Source organism: Nicotiana tabacum, chromosome 22, assembly GCF_000715075.1.
Source record: "Nicotiana tabacum cultivar K326 chromosome 22, ASM71507v2, whole genome shotgun sequence".
Lineage (NCBI taxonomy): Eukaryota > Viridiplantae > Streptophyta > Magnoliopsida > Solanales > Solanaceae > Nicotiana > Nicotiana tabacum.
In genome coordinates this window covers 133,360,740-133,384,973 of record NC_134101.1, presented here as the reverse complement: position 1 = coordinate 133,384,973, position 24,234 = coordinate 133,360,740, and the positions used below count along the sequence as shown (strand labels likewise).

Here is a 24,234-nt window from a genome sequence, read left to right as displayed (position 1 = left end):
TAGGGAAAGTCACCCTCAACACTCGAAACCTAAATAAAGGGAAACTAGGCCCGAGTTGGGAAGGACCGTATTGTGTCCTCGGAATAGTAGGCAAGGGGTCTTACAAACTTGGCACCATGGAAGGCGATCAACTTCCAAGCAATTGGAACATATCGATGCTCAAATGCTATTATTGCTAAAGGTATAACCTTCTCCCCTTTTGCTTTATGAATCAAACAAATTTCTTATAGGTGTTTGACAAAAGACGCTGAAGCACCCTTCGACTCGAAAACCTCAGGTTTTAAAGCATGCGTTGCACTCTTTTTCCTTAGATCGGATTTTATCCCGAACGGGTTTTATCGGCGAGGTTTTTAACGAGGCAACATCTATATGCCACCCAAGGAGAATTCATCAAGTATTCAAGGCTTCTCTTCGATCAACCTCAAATACTGGGGGGCATCACCCCGGGAGGAGGTCACCTCTTGGAAGAAACCAAACTACACCTAGGAAGATCTCGAAAGGAAAATGTTGTATTGGGACAAATGGTCAAATGAAACATATCCATGTAGAATAGTCGAGCCTCCAAGGGCAAAAAACATGTACGCATACATCAAGTAATTGATGAAGCCTTTTGTTTATCGAAGCACTTTGTGTCTCAAAGAAGTTCACTACTTTCTCATAAGACGACTCAAAGGCCAGAAACTCTCGAACACTCGGGGACTGTCATCAATAGTCAGTTCATCGAGCCATCAAAAACTTGAATTCGTAAGACCTTGATCAAGCAACGTTGAGTTCGTAAGCCCTCAGTGAGGCAGCACCAAATCTGTAAGACCTTAAAAATGCATGACCCCGATATTAAGGCCAATGCTATATATCAAACTTATAAGACCCCTAAAAAGGCATACCCTCGATATAAACACCAGGGTCACCACACACGGGGACTGAAGGCTACGGCCAAACACGAAGACTACGGTCGAACTGAAAGGCTACGACCGAATTAACGCGGCTCTGAGATATCCAACTGCCGCCACAAAACTAAAGGCCTCCAAATACTTTGAAAATATTTTGAAAAGAACCGGTTAATCAGGCTACCCTTGGCATAAGCAAAGGAGCTTTGATAATATCAAATCCGAACAATAAAAGGGCTTCGAAAACAATCAGCCTTCGATGAAAAGGTTTCAAAAACTCAACCTTTGAGCAAGCCACCCGAGGTACTCCGCTATCGTCACATATCGACTCATAATCGAGGTTCTCGTTTGAGCCGTCAAAGAGTCGGACGAACATAAAACATGCCAAGGCATAATCAAAACTTCAAAAGTCTCTAGACAAAATGAGGGAAAATTATAGCCATATTAGAGGTCGCATCGACCCAATCTAAAAGAGCCTAAAGGCATATGCGTAAGAGCCTAAGGGCTAATGCGTAAGAGCCTAAGGGCCAACGCGTAAGAGCCTAAGGGCCAATACGTAAGAGCCTAAGAGCCAGCCTAGAGAGCCCAAGGGCTACCCAAGTTCGAGCAAGCTCTCAATCGGGGAATATTAATAAAGCCTCGGGGCTATATGTATCCTACGTTCGAGAAAACGCTCACTCTACTATTAAGCCCAAAGGTCGCCCGAGTTCGAAAAAACAAGCGAACGACCACCCGGTTAATGATTCCAAAGGCTTCCTGAGTTCGAGAAAACTCTCACTTGAGGATTGTCACCGAAGCCTAAAAAGGCTAGCTTTATTTCAAATTCAAGACCCGGCTCTCACTCAACTCGAATTCAGAAATCCCGGCGACCTAAGTTCGCATCAGAAGCTTAGTCCGAGCGATAACAAAGGACTTTAAGAAGCGTCATATCAATCAATTAAAAAACCTAAAGGTTTATTATGTTTCGGGTCCGGTATCAGAGCTAATCGTTAGAATCATACACTCGGATTCAACACAAATGAAAGGCATAATAAAGAAATTCTTATATTTATAAAAGACGTATTTCAAGGCTCACGCCTAGAGGGGGACAAACAAAAGCCTAACCCATCGTCGGGGTCACTTGACTGGATGGAGCCCCCTCAAAAGTTATGCCTTCAGCGGCTTAGGCCTTGACCCTCAGCATATCAACAGCCTCCTCCTCGAGGACTTCACCTTCACCTCCATCTTCCTCGAGCCCGCTGGCCGAACCACTGGCTGAACCATCGTCAGAAGAAAGTAAAGCTGTTGTTTCCTCCTCTAGGGCCTTCACCCTCTCGATATCAGTAGACAAATCAATGCCCCCTGCATATACATCCTCGAGAGCCTGTCTCCGAGATCCCAATCGGGCACGTTCCAGGGATCGGGCCAATTTAAACTCGGCATCTTCAAATAGCAGCATCTTTTCGGTATGAGGACATGAGCGCATCGGCTTCGGACTTGGCTGCAGATAGCACGGCAACCGATTCATCATGGAGATCCTTATACCTACCACCATCCGCTCTCGCCTCCTGAAGGCAACGCTCAACCAAAGTCAACTTTACCTGGAAAGTATCTCTCTTAGAGGCCATCTCATCCACACGTTGCTTAGGTCTGAGGATCTCAATATCCCTAGCTCTGAGCCCCTCCTTCATCAAGACCTTTTTCTTTTCAAGCTGTAAAGATCAACCCAAAGTTGTTAAATACCTCGGCCAAACAAGCATGGAAATAAAAATATGCGAAGACTGTATCACCTGCTCAGCAAAATCGGTCCGCTCTCGAGACACCATCTCAAAACAAGCCCGAAGGTCATTGAGTTCTTCCTCCTTTTTGGTAAAAGAGCTCTAAGCTTGCCGACCTCTGATAAGAGCCTCCCACACTCTTCCTCATAGCGGGTCGACTTGGCTTAGGACTTAGCTAAGGCCCGATTATGGATCGATATAGCCTGAAAGCATGAAATAAACAAAATCAAGAAGATGGGAATCAAAGCTCAGAGCGGAGTCGGCAGAGGATTACCTTTTTGCACAGCCTCTCGGCTTCCTAGAAAATGAGCAAGGCATTAAGCTCGGGGTTTTCTTCAACCCCAGTGAAGAATCCTTCAAATACGTCATTCCCCCCGAGGGACTCCCCCGCATCGGAAGTCTCTTTATTACGGGAATCCCGTATCTCCCTCGGAAAAGATGCCGAACCTGGTGGAGAATCACTCACATCAATAACCCCGGTTGGATCGATCGGGGCCTTCTCTTGCCCCTAGGGAGCCTCGGAGCTGGGGTCCCCTAACTTATCTACCGAATGCCCCTCGCCTCGGGGAATGTTTTGGTCGTCGATCGGCTCAGGGACATTACCCTTGAGGGCCTCTTCGGCCCGAGGTGGGACAACATCGACATCTTTTGGTTCAGAAGCCTTCGGCTCAATAGCCATCAGCTCAGCAAAATCCGAAGCAGATGCGCTACCTTTTCCCCCGGGTGCTAGCAGAGAATTGTCTCTCTCTTCGCCCCCAGCTCGGGGACTCTCTGCTGCTTCCAAAGTTAAGGCCGCTGAATCGACGTTAGGCTTTCGAGCTTTAGCCTTCTTCGGTTTTGGGGACTTAGTCGGAGATTTTCTTTTTCTCTTCTACTCCTTGGCAAGACTTGAGGTACCCGCCTCCTCGGAGGAGTCTTCCCTCATAAAAGAGGCATCTCCTAGGCCTGTACAAATGCAAAAGGCAGTCACAAAGGTTAAGAATATGATTAAGGGGTACCTCCTGTAACGAGCTCAAGTACGGCAGAAGAGAAACCTCACCGTGGTTTCTAGCTTCCCATCGGCCCTTGGCCAGGTCGCGCCATACATGCTTAGCATACGGGTAAGTCGAATCGAGCTGGAGAACCCAGCCCAAAAGATCCTTAACCGCACCAGGGTGCCACTCAACAGCTGCAGTGATGGAGGAAGTTAGTTCAAGAGGGAAAATGGTCCAAAGGAAAGAAAAAATATTTAATCGACATATTCACTTACGGTTCATGTTCCATTCCTCGGGGAATGGTATCCTTTCAACAGGAATTAGATCTGAAGTCCTAACTCGGACAAAGCGACTCATCCACCCCTTATCCTTGCCTTCGTCGGTACAGGCAAAGAAAGCCTTCAGAGCCCAATGCTGAAGCTTAATCAGGCCGCCTCGGTAAAGTCGGGGGCTGTACATCCTAATCAGATGGTCAAAGGTAAAAGGTACCCCCTCGACCATATTTGCAAAGTGCCTAATCATGTAGACAACGCGCAAGAATGATGGATGAATTTGACTGAGCGTCACCTGGTATTGCCTACAGAAATCAAGGATTACGGGGTATATCGATGAAGAGGATGATTCCACCGGACCTAGGGTAAAAGGATATGTATATACGCTAAGGAAATCGGGTTTATGTCTCGTTACATCTTCCTCCCGAGAAGGAATCTCTACTTGCACCGCCTCTCCCCAACGACAATCCATTTTCACCTTCCCAATGTCGGTTATCAGGCTAATATACCGGGACATGGGTTCGCATTGCCTCAGTTTCAAAGAAGGCTTGTCAATCGTGAAATCAGAGGATGTTTCACAGAGTCCGGGGATACACTCTTCAAGGCAAGGAGGTATTGTGGTCTTATCCTTAGACGAGCGTGAAGATAAAGAAGCTTTGTCATCTTGGGAAACAGTTCTAGAGGTCTTCGCCATTTTTACTAAAAGGTCTCAGAGGAAAAGAGAAAAACTAGATGAGGTACGAACACAAGATAGAAGTGAGAAGATCTGTTGAAAGTTTGGAGATATGATGAAGAGTGAGGAAAGAAGGATTGGAGTATTTATAGGGGCCAGTAGCGCGCGTTGGAAAAACCAAAGGACGGCCGACCGTCGTAATCAATTCAAGGCTTCTCAAGAGCCGTACGAACGTGACTTTTGAACATCCCCTTTTTGTCACATTAACAGTTCACATGACATAATTGACGTAATGATAAAGGTATTGAAGAGTTGAAGAAGTCAAATCGTTCCTTGTTATTTCATTCCAAGGAACACGGAGACTATCTGTACACGGTCAAAATCAAGGAAGGCTCATTTTGAGGCTTCTATGATACTCCGAGTCTGGCCTCGATAGGCTCGAAGCAAGATCCATGGCTCGCCCCCGAAGCACCCATCTCGAGAAGGTATACCGAAGACTCATCGTGGCATACCTCGAGGTAGCACGAAAACCGACGATAATCATGGAAAAACGGGAAGTTCCCAAGGGCACGTGATCGGAACTGACAGGGCCTGCCCTGCAAGAATAGGACAAGTTAGTACTGAGCCATTATACAGTTGTACCAATAACATTTCCCACCCCTCCTATATAAAGGGGACCCCTATCATCTTGTAAAGGATTCGGATTATTACACAACATATTGAATACAATACAACATTCTCTGCTCTTTGCTTAAACAATTGTTCTTCACATTTATTGTTTATTCTTTCAGTGCTCATCCATTGTTCATTTATTGTTCTTCATTTATTGCTCATTATTGACCACAAAAGGCCATCTTTGAGGCCCTCATTATCATTAATTCTTCATCAATTATTCATTGCTATTAGCTCCATCTAGACCTCGAGGCTCTGCTCCAGCCAGCTCGAGGCCCAGCCTTGTAACCCTATCGGTTTGCATTTCTTTTCTTTGCTTACACTTAGCATCTATTATCTAACAATTAATATTGAAATAAATCACGTATTTTTAGAACCACAAAATCAAATATAATTGTAGTTAGCATTTTCAAAGTAAACAATATATAAGTATGTTATTAGTGATTAAATAATACTATAATTTTGAAACTTTTTTGTACTATCAATTTATATAATTTAAATTCTTTGTGAATTTCATCGGTCATTATTAATGAGTTACTGTACGTAGAATTGTTGCTTTCACGCCCAAAAGTTTTAAAATTCACCTAGGACGTGGATAAAATATTTGTGAAAATAGAAATCTTCATAGGCCAATAATTTTCTAATCATCACAATATAGTGCCGACCACTCTGTCACAGACTATAGCTTAGCTTTTCCCCAAATTTGCAAGAGTCCGTTCTCACAAGTCACAACTTGTCCCTTGATAAAACCAATAGGGCGACTCAGTCAATAGTTCTTTGCTTAGCTGCTAGTGTCAAATTATACCATCCAAATGTAATATGCCAAGTTGCATTTAATTTAAAGCTATCTTTTATTAACTTCCTTTTCCTCATTTCCTTCTGTTTGCCACTTTTTCTGATGTTTCCATTTGGATTTGTAGGGACCCTCCATGTAAGCCAGTGGACATTAGTGATTAGAGAGACGTGATAAGAACGAGAAGAAGATAAGCATACATGTCAGCAATCAAAATATAAATATCCCCCCATAGCTTACAAATGTGTTCTTTTAGAAAAAGTCTAGAAAGAAGAAATCACAACTCCAATTTAATTTTGTAAATAGTCAATACGAGTTTACAGCATTTATAGAATTTGAATTTGATGGATCGATATTCTAATTTGAACTCACTGTACTTTTTAAATTATAATGTAAAATTCAATATTTCTTAAAAAATTTATAACTGTGTATATTCAGTATAAAAAGTATTGAATTTATATTCCACCTGCCTTTGCTTGAATTATAATCTAAATATAAATATATTAAAACTTTTATATATGTTCGAAAGTTTTGTTTTTGATCGGTTTCATATTTTATTAACTGGTATGGGAAAAACATTAACAAATACCTTTGGTATGAATAAAATTCACAAAATTAATTAAGATAGAGAGACATCAAGACAACATGGGCCGTACTCTCAAAATGGTCCCTACAGAATCATTCTTCTTTTTCTTCGGTGGGAGCGCGTTGCAAATTTTTTGGATAATTTACGAATAGGTCCCCACAAGTTTTTAAAATTGTTGGCAGCCGAACAACTTATACTATAGCCGTTCATCAAACAATCAGACACCTCATATTCAAACTATTGGAAGAGAGAGATTCACAAATTCAAAAATGGAATACCGGTAGACTAGTAAACTACAAATTGATTAATAATTCTTGGGGACTCTAGTTTCTAGATAATGCATAATTAGTTGCCTTTTAATTAAATAAAAATGGAAATAAAACACTTGAATATTCCATCTTTTAGTTAATTACAAACTTAACTCATTTTCGTATGTTGTTTGTTATACGCACTTAGGTGGCCACGTACAAATACCAGAATCATAGGACCCTACTTGACTTTTTATTTTTCAATTCAACCAAAGATCAAGAAATTAAGTTTTATCCAACCATATTGTAAAAATATTTGCTGAAAACTAGTTAGTTGTACGTAAGTATTTACTCTGAATAAGGATTGATAACCTAACAAAAAAATCAAGTAACGTATAGTAATCCGACAAATTACGTTGAGCATTTAAAATTTATTTGCGACATTAATGAATGGACTTAATTCATTGAACAATACTATTATTAAAGAAATTAGCAAACTTTAGCTTGTTGTAAATTTCATAACAAGAACTTGTCGGAGCTTACATATATGTTGCACATCATCCCTCATTATAAAATTACTACTTGTTTATTTGTGTATATTTTCTTCTTTTCCTTTCATTAAAAGAGAAATTTCGTTTATCTCTCTTATATAGGAAGGAGTAAGGGAGAAGAAGGGTTGGTAAGTTAGTTTGTGGCAAAGATATAATGGTTAAAGTGGCTAAACTAACTTTATTTTTCTCCATCTTAAGCTAAACACGAATGATCGCTTATCAATATAATAATGCTTAATTAGTTACTCATCAAAGTAATTTTCTATTGAAATAGATATAGATTAAATTAGTAAATACAAAATATTTTTCATATTTATATATAAAATTTAATTAAACATCAGCGTAAGTGTTGCATCTACTACTAACCTTGCATGTTTGTCTATGCACTGAAATGATTATGAAAGCTAAATTCAAGCATCTCGAATTATGCCCAACAAGAAATTAAATTAAATCATAAACATTAAAAAACAAAATTATTGCTATCCCTTAATATTAATTATTTGAGAGTTAAATAATATGAGTATAATTTATAGCTGAACCACCCAAATAGTTATATTTGGAACAACAACAACAACGACAACCCAGTGAAATCCCACTAGTGAGGTCTGGGGAGGGTAGTGTGTACGCAGACCTTACCCCTACTCCGAAGGAGTAGAGGGGCTGTTTCCGAAAGACCCTCGGCTCAAGAAGACAAAAAGACAAAAGGAGACAATATCAGTAACACCACAGAAATAATATGAAAAACAGGAACAACATGAAATCAAGAAGAAAGATACAAAGCAAAAGTAAAATAGTATCCCTACCAAACTAGTCTCATAAAATTATGACATAAGGCAAAACTCAACTACCTCCTAACCTACAACCCTAATACTCAACCCTCTAAATAATAGGCAAAAACAAAATATACTAAGAGTCTGCATGCACAGAGGCGGATCCAGGATTTTGAGACCATGGGTGCCAGCGGCGGATTCACCCTATAAATTTGGGTTCCGGTGAACCCATGGTCTTCCGGCAAATTAATTTTTTCATGTATATAATTTACAGAAATGGTCTAATATAATTCTTAGGAACTCATGCACTACAAGGATAAGTGGTGCACTGGCTAGATGGTTGTTTTACAATTTTGATACCATGGGTGCACCACTGGCTTTAACGTGGTGCTTATAAATAGTGTCAAAAAATAATTTGATTAATAATGTTAATTAATGTGAGAACTTTTAGTATTTTATGACTTATTATCAATTTTAAATATTATTTAAAGAGATAATTTATACACTTCTTAAACAACTCAGTTTTTACCATCAAAATTCAAAACAAAGAGGGAAAATAAAATGCTAATGACAATTTAATACTGTAAAATTTGAAACTTGTGAAAATTTTAGTGCAAAAAGAAGCACAAAAAATATTACAAAAATCTTAACATATGACTAATTCTTTATATGTAAATTACTTACAAAAATAAACTAAAATATTCCTTAAGAAACTATACTAACAATTCAAAATTCTTTGAGGTTAAAGCAATTAAAAACTTAGAAGCAAAAAGGGTAAATAGAAAACTACTTGAGAGCTGGGATTGAGGTTGCCATAAATTGGTATTTGGGGGAATAAAACACCGTAGGACCAGAAAAAATTAAAGATTAAAAAAAAGGAAAGAAAATTGTATAATGAGAAAGTCCAAGAGGAATCAATCATTTGTCCTTGGATAAGTAAAACAACCATCTAGCCAGTGCACCACTTATCCTCGTAGTGCATGAGTTCCTAAGAATTATATTAGACCATTTCTGTAAATTATATACATGAAAAAATTAATTTACCGGATGGGTTCACTGGAACCCAAATTTATAGGGTGGATCCGCCGCTGCGGCATGCATGTCGGATAATTGCTTAATCATAGAGGTGGAAAATGGAAAAAGATGGTTAGCTTTGTATATAATTTTCTTTTATTTTCTAAGATCCTAAAAGATTTAATTTAAATTCTTTAAGCGCGTATTGATTATGTACAACTTGTACCTATATATGTGGTAGATTCATTTGAAAATTCCGAATAAGGGCAATCTTGGAATTTCAGCCTCTATCCTCTTGGTATATTTTACGCTCCAAAACTCAAGAAAACAGAGAAAGAAGAAAAACAGAAAGGAGAAGAAGAAAATTGCCGGGCAAAGTTAACAGATTATTATGAAAAGCAAAACTCAGATGGGAGAAGTGATAATATATGTAGATGAATATAAATTCATCTCTGCTTCAACATATTTATGTAGAATTTGCCATGACGAAGAATTTGAAAGCTGTAAAAATTTAGAAGCTCCTTGTGCATGTTCTGGAACTGTCAAGGTAATTACTACTGATTATTAATTTTTATCATTTAAATGTTCTTTGGGTAACTAAGTTTCTAATTGAGCTGGTTTGATCCTCTTATTTTATTTTTTTGGTGATCACATATTGAATTTGGACTTTTTGTTTTTCTTTTTTTTAAGTTTGCACACAGGGATTGTATTCAAAGATGGTGCAATGAAAAGGGAAATACAATCTGCGAAATTTGTTTACAGGTTCGAATTTCGGTTCTTATTTTTTTGATCATTCCAATTTCAAGAAATGAAACTAACAGAACTGATTTTTGTTGGGTTTTCTTTTGTTTTAGTAAATTGTATTACCGTACAAAATCACATATTCTGTTCTTGTCATTTAAAACCATTTTTACTGGTTTAAGGTTCCTTCCTCTGTTTTTTCTTCTACTGAAATGGAGGCAGGCGTAGCCCGTTCTTAATTTTGGTCAAACCTTAATTTTGGTGTCCATTCATACAAAAATTCATAAAACTTTTCGAAATAAAAATAAATATTTAACAAAATCATGTGAGAAGTACTATACGTTCATAAGTATTAATCCAAAATGTTTAAAGCAAAAATGGGGAAATCGCAATTAAATTTGACCCTCTAAATAATATTAAGTTTCGCGTAAAATAGGACATGGAGAATGCACACATTTTGGGAAATGAAGATAATTAACATATGACAGAAATCAGAACACGCTTTCTTTCGATAATATAAAGAATGGAAATGTCTACATCGTCTATGCTTATCTACTTCTTGACTGGTTGCTTATACTTTTGACGTTCAGTTTAAGCTACGTAATTTTCTGTTGCTATCTTCTTCTTTTTCATTTTTTTTTCTATTTGGATTTGGATTTGGATTGTTCAATGTTCATGTATTAACTTTAAAGAGGTTAACTTTTAAGGGTGACAGTATACGATAATTTTTTTACTATCAGATCACCTAGGATAATTTTAAAAAATCAATAATAAATCCTCAAAAAATATAAGACAGACAACATGTAATTGATAATATAAGAATTCTTTACAGGGCACTGTATATGTAAGTGAAGTCCATTTTAAATATCTTCCGTTTATAGTGTTGCTGACCACATCAAAAAAATACTATTAGTTTTTTTTGTACTCTGTATCTGAGTAATTTATAAAGTTGATGACATTTTTAACGTTGCAGAAATTTGAACCTGGATACACGGCTCCACCTCCTAAGAAGGCCGACTTGCTTGATAATACAGCTGCGACAATTAGGTATGTATTCGACCAATTTTCCTCCTGGAAATTTATTTTTACAGAAAAAGAAAGAAAGATAGTTGGCACGTTATATTTGTAGACTAGCCTTTAATGTAAATTTAATATTGCTATTGTCTCCTTCATTGTACTTGATATATAGTTAATACATCACTATAGAAACTGCCAGGGATGTCTGAATATTTTTATCTCCGACAATGGATATAAATAAGTAATAAGTAGTAGTACAAGTTTATTAAGCAGTTTCGCCATGAGGGGCAATATTTAATTACCATTACTAACGCACTTGTTAGTTAATGAATCTAATCTAATTAAATTATATGCTCTGACTATGTAAGACTTTTTTATGCTATCAATATATATAATTAAATTATATCGGTACGGTACATAGAATTTAAACTCGTTATTAATATATAACGTTATTAATATATATGGACATTTGGTTGCATGTAGAGGAAATGCAGAAGCAAATATAGAAAATGGAAGGGAAAGAGTGGTTGTTTTGGAGTCAGATTCAGAAGAAGAAGGACAAATGCTGGTGAGGAGTCAGTATTCTGAATGCTCACAAGCAGCAGATAGAAGTGCCTCTTGTTGTCGAACTGTTGCTCTCATTGTAAGCACTTGAATTTTTTTCCTTTTTTCAAATTAATGCTTGAGTTTTGCGTCATTGCTTTTGTATGTTATATAAGTACTAGTTAACAACGAAATAGACAACGTCCAACTCAACATTAATGGTCAAGATGAGAAATTTACGCTTGTAATTGTACTTACCATTCGAATTGTGACATCTTAACCATTAAATTGTCTCTTTGGAAACGTAATAATCAAACATAGTTAATGACAGCCCAAAAACACATGTGCTTCAATGCTGCTTCATAAGTACTATTTTATTATGGAAACCAACATTTAAGTTACTAATTATTTAACTTTCTTCTTGCGATTTGCCCCCAAAAACATGAACCGGAAATAGTCCAGTTTCGGTTATTTTCACATGACATATGCATTATGCACTAGTTCGTGATCCTGTGTGGACATTAATTAACTTCATTATCTTTAATTGATCATTAATATGGTATTTATTAATATCCGTAGATTTTTCCTTTTTGCTTTTTTGTTGGGGGGTTGTCACTTAATGTGGTGTCAATTTAACATTATGGTATTAATTTAATTTTGCAGTTCACAATTCTGCTTATGATGAGACATCTGCTAGAGGTGCTCAATGGAGGACCAAGAAACTATCCCTTTACACTTCCTACAGTAAGTGTACCAACTTATCTGATTGTGATGTTGAATAATAAAATGGTAATTTGGTACCAATTTAACTGTAATAAGTAGTTCTTACCAACCTTATTTGTCCTTTCTGCTTGCAGCTGCTTATTATAAAATCCACTGGAATACTCTTGCCCATGTACATTATAGTCCTGTTAATCACAAGAATTCAGATTATCATTAGACAGCAGTATATGGTAATCTCATTTCTATATATTTTGTCAACTCAATCCAACTTCAAGTCCAATCATTTTCTAACATGTTCGTTAGCTCCATAAATACAATCTAAATATTTTGTTTGTTTCTTTATTCAGGATACAGAAGACAGGTTATCCAACTCTGACCAAGACAACTAATACGAGAGTCCTCCCCAATTGTTTATTTTTTTCATTAACAATGTAATTTGTATTTTCTAAGCATCATGCTGATGCTCATCTAATTGGTTTTTTCCATACACGTGGAGAGTAATGAAAGTTTCACAACAGATTCCTTGGCAGTTAGATTGATTATTAATACAATTCCATTGCTTCTTTTAACAAACTACTACAACTTACTGCTATTAGCTTACTTACAAAGACAAATGCGAAATAGAAATACTTATATATTTCAGTTAGGCCAACGACCCTGGCCAAACTCCTCTTGCGATCCAAGTCAAATGGAAGAGAAACCAACCTTATTAAAACGGTTAGATATTGCCAACAAACTAGGTTGTTTGATGTTTCACTATACGAAATTACAAACTGGATGGAGACAACCTACCCCTCCACACCCCTATGCCAACTACTGCCTTTGACCATGTTGTGAAGTCCGCTACCTTCCATGTGGGCAAAATTTGGAATAGTAAAGAAAAAAATTGGCTTACTAACATCTTTTCTTTTGTAAAACTCTAATAGCAACCTTAATCAACGAGGGGACTTTGCTAAAGCATGCTTCTATACAAAATTGGCAACTGAAATTAGTTGCAACAGAGTAACACTAGGGAATAAGAATGCCCATACAGGATTAGGAGATGTACATTAAGATTTCTTTTCAATTTTGTTCAAGGAGTATTCTTGCTCTCCTTTGCAATCCATTCAACTCACAAAGAACCACACCATTGTCACATTTCTCTTCAATAATAAAATTCATCAAATTCTGCACAAGTGCTGCTGTCTTTCTTGTCAAATTCCCATAGGAGTTCTCTTCAGATTGCTTATTGTAACCATTAATTTCAAACTCTTCAGATTTAGCAGCAGCTCTCTGAAGCACACCATCAGGAAGTCCTGAAAAGAGAGTTCTGAGATTAAAGAATGTGGTTCAACAAGCTAAAAGTGAAAATAAAATTGAGGCCTAAGTTCACAAACTAAGGTTGCAAACCAACGCGAAATGACCCTCTCATTGGATGACAAAAGAGATATCGAGTCCCCTAAACCTTTATGAGGTGGAACGGAAAAGATACATAAAGCAAGACTTCATGATGCAGTAGAAAAACTTTTACACACATACCAGCCAGCCGTGCCACATTGACACCATAACTTTTAGGACATGCACCTGGTGTCAACCTGTATAGAAAAGTAACTTCCTCAAGACCTCCGGACCCTTTCCCAACTTGGCATGCCATATGGCACAGTGACACCTACACAACCAAAGAACATAGAATTCCAAGTAAGTGATCTACTGAGCATCCGATTTTAGCAGGTTAATAGTCGAAATCAAAACAAGTAAGCTAATGAGTATCAACCAAAAGGCATCCACTTATTAACTGTCTGATTTTATTATTCTTCTAGGTATTGCATCAAAATGTTCAGGCCAAATGCTTGATCTTTAAAGCAATGCACATAAAATACGGCAGTTAAAAGGGAAGTGAAAGATTGGAAGACAGTACTCTGGAATCTTTCTGATAGTCAATAGATAATCGATGATAGTGGGTAGAAAACATTCCTCGACATTGCACCTTGTGGACAAAGTGTTCAAGAACTGATTCACTGCCAACAGAACCAGAAACATAACATAATGATCTTAGGTGAAAATGTTTGAGCAAATAAGGGAAAGAGAATAAAATCTACACCGTAACAAATAATCAAAAATGTTTTTTGTATAATTGGCACATACGCTATTGCTTGTCCATCGGAAGTTGATGTACCGCGACCAAGTTCATCGAGTGCGACAAGTGAATTACGGCTCGCCAAAGACTACAATCATTGATAGTTACCCCAAGCAAACAAATGTTCAGATTACTAAATGAAGACGAGAGTGCAAAATTAATATCAACAACCCAATAATGATCTCCCAATTTAGCTCTTAATAGTGATCATGTCTAAGGCCATCTTAGCAGACACCATAATACAAGTCAATTATTTATTTATTTATTTACATAACTCTCTCCCCTTCACTCTCAATTAAATAGTTATATCCGAAACAACTGAATGGTAGTCAAGCAATGAATTGATAACAGCCTTTTAGTTGAAATTAATATCAACCCCATTTTGCTCTTAATAATGACCGTGTCTAAGCAGGTACAACGATATAAGTCGATTAATTATTAACTTATGTATTTGTTTACATAATTCTCTCTCCCCTCCACTCTCAGCCAGATGGTATATATCTAACAAAATCAGATGGTAGTCAAGCAATAAATTGATAACAGCCTTTAGAAACAATAAAACCTCACCAGCATTGAAGCAGTTTCCAAGAGTTCTGTCAAGAATGTACTCTGGCCTGCCATAATATGATCTTTGGCCCCCATTCTTACAAATATACGATCGACGGGTGATAAGTCAAAGGATGATGCTGGTACATCAGCTCCTATCTAAGAAGCGTCAAAATCTTTTAGCCATCGATATATGAGAAAACACTAATTTTCTACTGGATGTAACTCACCTGGGCCAAAATTACAGCCATGCAAACTTGGCGCAAAAGAGTGGATTTCCCTCCCATGTTAGGACCAGTAAGAAGGATAAAGCTGGCGTTCGGAGGACCGCCAAGGGAAACATTGTTGGAAACAAAAGCTCCCTTATCTAGAGAATCACTTTTAAGAACAGGATGTCCTAAATTTTCAGCATGAAGAACTGGCACATCATCTTCACTTGGCACTGACTTGATGTTTGGACGACATGTTGGTCCCTCATAGTAATCGCTCGCAATAGATAAACTGATTAAAACATCCAATTCTGCAAGAGATAACAGCCACATTTCTTGTATTAAAGATCCTAATTGTGTATCATTAAGCTTCTTTTGTTTAAATACCTGATAATATAGCAGATGCTCTTGAATCAAAGTTCTACCAAGTATAAATTTAAACTTCACGAGCAAAAAGCTCTTTCTAAAGCAAGAGGATATTAGTTATGTTCAACACAGTGCTATTTACCAGGAATTGATTTGGACATAGTGACTAACCTCCCAATTTCCTCTAATTTGAAGTCAAATGAGCATAATAACCAAGATATTTTTTAACTGAGAAAAAGTTGTTACAAATTAGGGAGCCTCCCTCCGAGTTTGTTATAATCACAGAGACCTCTCCACTTTTCTGGAATGTCGACGCCCTTCCGTTAACTGTTGCTTAAAAGAATCTTATGAAATTAAGAACGAGTTATTGATAGAAAAGAATCACCTTCTTTTTTTCTTCCCTTATCAAAAAAGAATCACCATCTTCTTATCTTGCTTTTTACTTCAGAATACACTATTTATGGTTTCTTATATTTCCTCAACCTTTACTTCCCCTGTTTCTTCGCATACAGAGGAGAGACACAAAAGCAAAGAGACTTCTTTTAGCCTTAATTAGAGATTTTTATGTTTCCAAATCCACTGTTCAGCTGGGGCAGAGCATTTTTTTTAGTGGGCAGACTGATTGAGCTGTCACCAGGAGGACAAAGCAGACAAAAGAATGATACATAAGTTTCCACCTCCAAATTTTCTTAACGAAAGAATACAATCAAGTATGCATGAAAAGGAACAAGTAACTTCCATGGAACATCATGTCGCTGCCCAAAAATATGCAAAGAAAACTGAGAACCTGAAAGTAACCTATTCTTTTTCCACCATAAGCAAGTATGATTTTTTTTTCCAGAAGACTTAACTAGATTCACCATTGAGCACTAATGATAGTACTGCTCCAAAATGAATAGAGGGGGAAAGAGACTTAAGAGCAATATCTGATTCCATGTCCAAATTAAGGGTCAACAATACCTGCAGTGATACAAACTAATTCTCTCCACTTATTATGATGTTCACAAAACCGTCCTATCAACCTCTGCAAAATACTTTTTAGCTTAGATTCCTTCTCTGAATCAGCTTGTGAGAGCTCTCCGATTAATTTCTTTAAGACTGGATTCCAGTACCTGAAATAACCCTGCATGCCAGATATTTTATAGGGGAAAGTAGAAGATCAGTAATGGCACATGGCTGGAAATATTGCTTCTATGACCAATTAACAGCCAGTTCTTCTAAAAAGAAAGCAGGTGCACAGCTACTACTAACCAACAAACCAGGTAATTAAACTACAGTTACTGGGTGATGATATACTTGTTTAAACCTAGTACGAAGTCCAATATACCACATAGTAAATTTCCTAGTATCGTTCCTTTGTTTCTAGAATCGCCACTGCTTTAAAAAGATTAAATGAATCTTCATGCTCCTCATCCAACCCAATACAGATAACCACATAAGGAAGGGAGAGTATTTGCAATGAGGACAATAGAACTCATAAAAAACTACAACACTGCAATTAGCTGTTGTTAAGCTGCAGCATCAACTGCATGCATGCACAGCTCAATGGAATAATGAACATGTGTTAAACAGTTTGATTAAAATTAGCAATCTTCTACATGAAGGTTTTGAAACCATCGTCTAGGTTGACTCAAGCATCGTATTAATAGTAATAGGCACCGCATGTAACTACGGAACCAGCTTTGGACTTTCTAAATCTCATTAGCAATAGGTAAATTTTGACTTACGTAGCAAGAAATCTCATGAAGACAATTCACAACCCTTGGTATGTTCAGCATTGGCCATGTAGAAGTATGCCAACTAACCTTTTTCGATGACTGTAATTCGTACTCCTTCGGAATGCTCCTGCACAAACATTCTGGTACTTCCAAAAGGTATGCATCTTTTCCTACAGTCACGTAGTCTATCTGCAATGTTCACACATATATGATTTGGATCTGAATAACTGCCTATTGCTCAATAAACTCCTACTGCACATTAAAATCTATGTTCTTACTGATGAGTCTCCAAGCAGTTTCCTCTGTTCCTTCAAGTGCTTGGATAATTTAAGTTCAATCTCCTGCAATTGTTTACATGCAGCATCATACTCCTCATCAACCCCCTCATGAGGTATAATACGGCCCGAGTTATTTGCTTCTACCCAATCAAAAGCATCCTTGAAATGCTTGAGAATTGAATCTACATCTGGAAGACCTTTACCTATAAATCCAATTAATCCATCAGATACCACCAGAAATTGCAGCATAGTTGAATAATTGAATTTATATACCTGGTGTTAATAGATAATATAGTAGCTTTGAATCCATGTTTTCCAAGATCACCCCAAGTGAAGAGCATGCATGCACCATTGATTCACATCCACGTAAAGCAGATACGAACTCTTGCAGTTGTTTCTTTGCTGCATCCTCGTATAAAATCACTTTATTTGCATTTCTTCCATTTGCTTCACTGCATTGACGCAAATTAAAGAGCAACATACTTAAGAGGTGACTACCTCTAACGAAAAAAGATATTGAATCTGATAATTATCGATCTTTACCTGCTACCAAAGAGGCGTGCAAGCAACCGTTCCATATCAGGAAGCCTTGACAACTCTTTTCTAAACTCAAGAACAAAAGGTAGATTGAGCCCCTAGAAAAGCATTGAGCACATTATAGCATCTCATTTGTCATAGAAGCTCATTAAAAAACTACCACAATATATGCAAGGGCAAAATAAAAAGGGAAAAAGAAAGTTGAATAGGCAAAAAGGACAAGCAAATTCAAGTATCATTTGTCATAGAAGCTCATTAAAAAGCTACCACAATATATGCAAGGGCAAAATAAAAAAGGAAAAAGAAAGTTGAATAAGCAAAAACGACAAGCAAATTCAAGTATAAATATAGTCCAGAACCAAAACATTCGGCAACAAGAATCTGCTAAAGCCACAATAAATGCAATAAACCAATTCTTTATAATATCATTCAGTCTGTATTTGAGAAGATCTGATGTATCAGTTTCACTTTGTGAAGATGGACGGAAGGTCCAGTACCAAGCATTTGCTTACTGCAAAACTATCAAAGCACACTACTCAGCAAGTGAAGGCTCCAAAAACCTTCCACCATCAATCACAAGTAACAGGATAGATGCAATCATGCTGTCAGCAAACGAGTGAACATAATCACCTGTGACATTGTCGCATAATGAATGCTTTCAACCTGGTCAGTCCAAATCATGTGATGCCTTCTTCATTCGATATATCCAACCTTTAGACGGTACTTTACTTGATAGATGGATTGGTAATTTTCACCCTACCCAGCCAAAAAGGGAGAACAAAATGCCACAAGCAAGGACCATGAACCAAAGAGTGCAAAAGTTCACCATCAACAGTACAAACACAGAACTTGGGTTTTTTGCTTTTTGAAAGTTGTAAAGATGACTCCAAGCACAGCCTTTTGCTAAACATTTATATAAAATTGTTACCTTTCTAAAAAAAGACAGTACAAACACAGAACCTTAGGACCCTGAATGTACCTTTAATCCGGCTACAGCATCCTGACGTTCTCTTATGGACTCTGGATGATATAAGGGTCTTGCAAGCCATGACCTGAGCATCCTTTTCCCAAATGCTGTGATACAATGGTTGATTTGAGCGTATAATGTCCTATATTAATGAATGAATCACCTCAAAGTTTCACAACAATATAATCAACTAAATGAAAGTAAGCTAGATATACCCTGAAGAATCTCCATCTCGACTGTTCTCAAATATCTCAAGATTCTCAAGCGCAGCTGCATCAAGAGCCATATTCGGTTTTTGAGTACTATCACAAAAACCAGAAAGGGGAAGTGGTTCAAATTTCGCAAATTTGAGCAGGGATTCGTCCAGAAAAGCTTGCTTCAAGTAGTATAGAGCTCCTCCTAGTGCTGAGAGTGCATAACTCCCATTCCTACCAAGATTTACAAGCTCACATAAAACATCTGGTAGAAGGTTCCTTTCACCATATTCCTCTGAGGTAGTGCTTTCATGTGATTCCATTTCATTTGGAGATGATGTCAGCGGTGGACTGCTCATATTCCTATAGATTGCCTTCACCTCACAAATGGTTCTCTCAGCATCCCAAAATTCAGAGACAGGAACCAACTCATTTACCAGCGGATTACGTGTGTACCGCAGCAGTACTCTCTCAGTCTCAAGACTAAGCAATTTAGCTGGCTTTATTATTTCCACTGGTCTTAACTCAGAAAGCAGACAACACAAGGCACTACAATCTGAATCATCCTCAAACTGGCAAAGAAATACATCAAATTACTAACTTTTCATTTCAGTACAAAATGAAGATTAACCAATAAAGGGATGGAATACAGTACAGAGATGATGACAAGGTTCCTTCAGAAATTAAGAATTTTTAAATAAATACAGTATAGAAGCCCTGCTATACCAAGTGTCATTCAGTCTACTGGCAACAGAATCCCAAGACAAGATTGATTCCAGACAGTAGGCAAGCAGATAGAACAGCCTTATGGCACACCTAATCATCTCGTGCATGCTACACTTGAATGTTCTTGCACTTACTTTCATAACCAAACAAAATAAGTTGTTTCCAAACAAACAGAGTCTCACATTAAATTAACGAGTTGTCAACATAACAAAAAAATTTAGAAGAGATCATTATTTTTTTATCAAGAAAACATGTTGGAGACTTGGGTAAAAACAGCTTAGAAGAGATCATTGATAAAGTAAATAAGAAGGAAGAAGGTGATGCTGATGCTAGAAACCCAAATGAATGTGTGGTCGTAACGAGGTTATAAGGATGGAAAATAATAAATGTCGTGAAGTTTTCTTTGTGCTCTTACTTTCAATTATTCAAGAGACATGGTTTGATCTTATAAATAATTACCGTTGACAATTGAATTTTGTGACCTATCGATATGATTGATTAGCCAATTATATGCCCTTAGCCTGTGAAGTGCACATCTCTATATGGGAAGGTTGATGAAAACTAATTCAGGTATGCAACATTCACATTAAGCTAATCAAATTGCATTTAGAGGGAACATTTGTGAAAAACTATCATCCACAGAGAGCAGCCTTGTAGGATCAGACTGATTGACAGCAAACACACTACACATGACTAGGAACAAAATGGCATAAAACTTTTTACCAAGAAACTACAGAAATTCATAAGCAATTGCCCAGTACCTGTCCAATAATAACCTTGCTTGTGGTGATATCCACCATACAGACACCATAAGTACGCTTCCCTTGCAATACAGCAGTTTGAGAGCTTTCAGTCACTGCCATCATATATGAAGCATCAGGGTTTGCTGCGAGCATTTCTCCCTCAGTTAATGTTCCTTTAGTGACCACTGCACATATTTCACGTCTGACGACCTGGGATACAGTATGATGTGTTAGCTACAGAAAGAATTGAAGAAAGTAAAATTGTCATCACTATGACTGCGACAATCTTATGTAGCCATAATGATGACCTTATCTTTAGATCCCTTCTCTCTTCGACGAGTCTCAAGCTGTTCAGGTGTCTCTGTTTGCTCAACCACAAGAACCCTATAACCCTGCCCCATCAAAGCAATTAAGAATAAGAACCCTGCCATGAAAAGACCAGGCAGTCTAGCTAACATTTGAACCATAAAGCCAACACTGAGCATTGTGCAATTAGCAATTACGACCTTTCGCGCCAACTTCTCTACATTCATTGAGAAGTTCTTTTCTGGAAATCCACAATGGGGTTGTTCTCCCTGAAGATACAGGCAACAGTCAGCACAGATGCACAGGAACTGAAGAATGAAACTAAAACATCCCATTGCAAAGGAAGAAAAGGTACTACCTTAAAACAGAAACATGCAATTTAATCAAACCGTGATACAGAGCATAAAACACTCACTTTCTGAACAGGGAAAAGCATAAGTGAAAAGTAAAAGATGATGTTGGGACCATATTTTCTCTTTTAGGCATATCTACACATGGTGACGACCAAATTGTTTTTTATCTTTTTTTCTTTCATTTTTCTATTTCTGGGGGCATAGGCTCAAGTTACCTTCATGTACTGCAAATGAAGTTCCTTGGTTCCAATATGTGCATCCATCTCATAAAGCTCATAGAACTTTCCCATCTGATTCACAAATCATGGGATAATTAAAATTCATCACATAGAGGGCAAACTAAAGAAGATGAAATGAGAAGGCCACACAGCAACTTCATTGGCAAAAATATTGAGCCATCAATATGATGTCACCATCATTACCTTAAAAAACAGAACTTTATCCATGTGCTTCGACTTGAACTCCCACCATTGTCTCTGCGCATCATTTACACCATTTAAATACTCATTCTGAAAGGGAAAAGAACTCCAAAGATATCAACCCAGGAGAATCCAATTACCTGACCACCAGTTAAACCTTTCAAAAAATTAGGAGGTAGGTAAAGAGTCTTTGGATCATAATTGGCATCTCCAGGGGATCTCCTATTAGCGTCCTTCCTATCTCTGTTTCGGCACACAAGGTAAATTCAGAAAAAGGCCATAACAAGCAAAATGGTAAAACATCACTAGTCTCCACCTAGATCAAATAAAACAAAACAAATAGTGAACTGCAGCAGATATTGCAAGAAGAACTTACTTCGCAACAAAAGGGAATTTCTCTGCTTCACGTTGTCCGAATCTATCTGCTGCACCGCACAGCAGTACGTTATCATTGTTGGTTGGCCTGACACCTGCAAGGCAACAGAGCTGCCACAATTTTATTCCATATTACATTTAAGCCTTAATTTTTTCTCGTCAATTCTACCACCTATGGAATAAATTTTAAATTAACACAGTAACAAACTGCAAATCTAATGCTATTGCCGAATTAGGCAACTTCAGATAACTTACTACAAGTCTACATTTTCATTTGGATCCAACCATCAAAATGTAGTCCAGATTTTTCATTCTTTTTTTTCTACAAGTAGAAATTTTTCCTTCATTTCCGATCTTTCCTGTCAGGTCCTTGCTCCAACCATTTTACATTTCCCTTGCAGAAACGACCATATTAAGTAAGATCAGCAAACAGTTCTTTTTCTTCAATACAAGTTCAAAGAGTCACAATAAGCCATACATACTTGGGGACAACAATATTCATGGTTTAATATGCTCATGTTATGGATAAGATATATACCCATAGCAGGTCAACCATAATATAGGGAGCGAATACCTTTATGACAGTGATTATCATAGTACAACGTCACAACCACCAAATATTATGAAGCATTCAACAAGTAAACTGAACTCAAGAGGAACGCAAAAAATGCAGGTTCAATCACTTACAATCCTCATTGGTTTTAACAAGCTCTTTCCCATTTACTCCATTCACTGCATTGTCCACCTTGCTATTAGCACTCTTCTTATCTGCAAGAGTCTTACTCTTCTTGCTCGAACTCGAACTTAACTTCACCCCTTCACCACTCTTCCGCTTCCTCGACACCACCACCTTATCCGCACCCGCTTTCCTGCTTCTCGATCCAACAGCATCATCTTTCTCTTCCTCAACCACCAAGTCCATATCCTCATCAACATCCTCGTCTTCATACACTTGTTTATCCGCAATTTTTCCCCAATCTTCATCCTCAGAATCATCTTCAACGCTCTCCAAATCCTCCAATTTCTCTTCCTCCTCCTCCTCCTCAGCTTCTTCCACCACCAAAGATTTCCGCAACCGCCTCAACTTTCTCGCAGGTGCCTCGACTACCAATTCGATCTTTTCTTCAGCTAAATCAATCATTTCCTCATCACCATCGTCGTACTTAACCAAATGTTCACCAGAAACACCGTCGAAAGACTTTACACAGCCTTCGTACCAAGTTCTATCCAATGGCCAGTAGACCTTAACTCTTTTGCCCACTATCTCTTGCCCGTACGACGGCTTAAGGTCAATAATGGCAGAAATAGGTGCAGTTATCTTCCGCTTCACCTGTAGAGGCGAAGGTGTCGTAGGACTAGCACAAGGACTGGTACTAGGACTATATTTAAGTTTAGGCTCAGCATTAGGGTTAGGGTTAGGGTTAGATTTGACTGGAATTTTTTTAGGGACAAGAGGTGATGGGGAAGGAGAAGGTGAGGGCGAAGTCATTTTAGAGAAGAAAGAAGTGATTTGACTCTGTTGATTGACGATCGGAGATCTGCCATTGCTGGAGCGGCGAGAAGAACCCATTTGAGGCGACTGTAAATGGAGAAGAGAATGGTGACCAGTAGCAAATAGTGTGAGCGGGACGGAGAATATATGTGGGAGTGAATGAGAAGAATGAACTCTGTGGAAGCGGAGACTGTATATATAAATATATATATATATATATATAGTGGTTTCGAAGTTGCGGGAAGAGTGAACGTTGAGTGGCGGGAAGCCTCCTCTAAGCCCTTCTTCCTACTGGTTCACTGGCGATTGCAACTCTATTATTGCGCTGCATATTTTTATTTTATTTATTTTTCTGATACTGCTCCCCACCTGCAATGTCACTATAGCAACAGTAAGTTAAAAGGTCACACATTAGGGGTTGTTTGGTAATGATTTGAAATAGTTAATTACAACATAAAATCCCGCATAAGATACAATATTGGACACAGGGGCGGAGCTACCCTTGTTCGACAGAAAATAACACTGTGTAGATAAGTATTTTTTAAAAAAAATTGAATATATACAAGGGGTTGACAACCCTTGACACAAGACAATCTCCTAGTGCAACGGTCAAGGGGTGTCAAAAGTGACTGAAGGTCGCAAGTTCCATTTCCTATTGGACACATATT

The 24,234-nt window shown here is 37.7% G+C and overlaps 2 protein-coding genes across 2 annotated transcripts; one reads left to right on the top strand and one right to left on the bottom strand.

Moving 5' to 3' along the window:
- Positions 1-9,492: 9,492 nt before the first annotated feature.
- Positions 9,493-12,738, top strand: LOC107805047 (uncharacterized). The gene is made up of 7 exons (XM_016629022.2): positions 9,493-9,744; positions 9,888-9,959; positions 10,912-10,985; positions 11,439-11,598; positions 12,162-12,242; positions 12,356-12,451; positions 12,569-12,738. The coding sequence occupies exons 1-7, from the start codon at positions 9,589-9,591 to the stop codon at positions 12,608-12,610; spliced, it is 681 nt and encodes a 226-aa protein (XP_016484508.1). The 5' UTR covers positions 9,493-9,588; the 3' UTR covers positions 12,611-12,738.
- Positions 12,739-12,946: 208 nt separating this feature from the next.
- LOC107805046 (DNA mismatch repair protein MSH6) lies at positions 12,947-23,882 on the bottom strand. The gene is made up of 21 exons (XM_016629020.2): positions 22,762-23,882; positions 22,076-22,169; positions 21,840-21,942; positions 21,703-21,756; positions 21,496-21,570; positions 21,128-21,196; positions 20,930-21,013; positions 20,640-20,831; positions 19,174-19,724; positions 18,971-19,100; positions 17,998-18,089; positions 17,728-17,906; positions 17,455-17,657; positions 17,264-17,365; positions 16,419-16,581; positions 15,114-15,403; positions 14,905-15,042; positions 14,346-14,425; positions 14,119-14,218; positions 13,740-13,869; positions 12,947-13,516 (listed from the first exon to the last, which is right to left on the bottom strand). Exons 1-21 carry the CDS (start codon positions 23,642-23,644, stop codon positions 13,284-13,286), a joined length of 3,945 nt encoding a protein of 1,314 aa, XP_016484506.1. The 5' UTR covers positions 23,645-23,882; the 3' UTR covers positions 12,947-13,283.
- Positions 23,883-24,234: the final 352 nt, after the last annotated feature.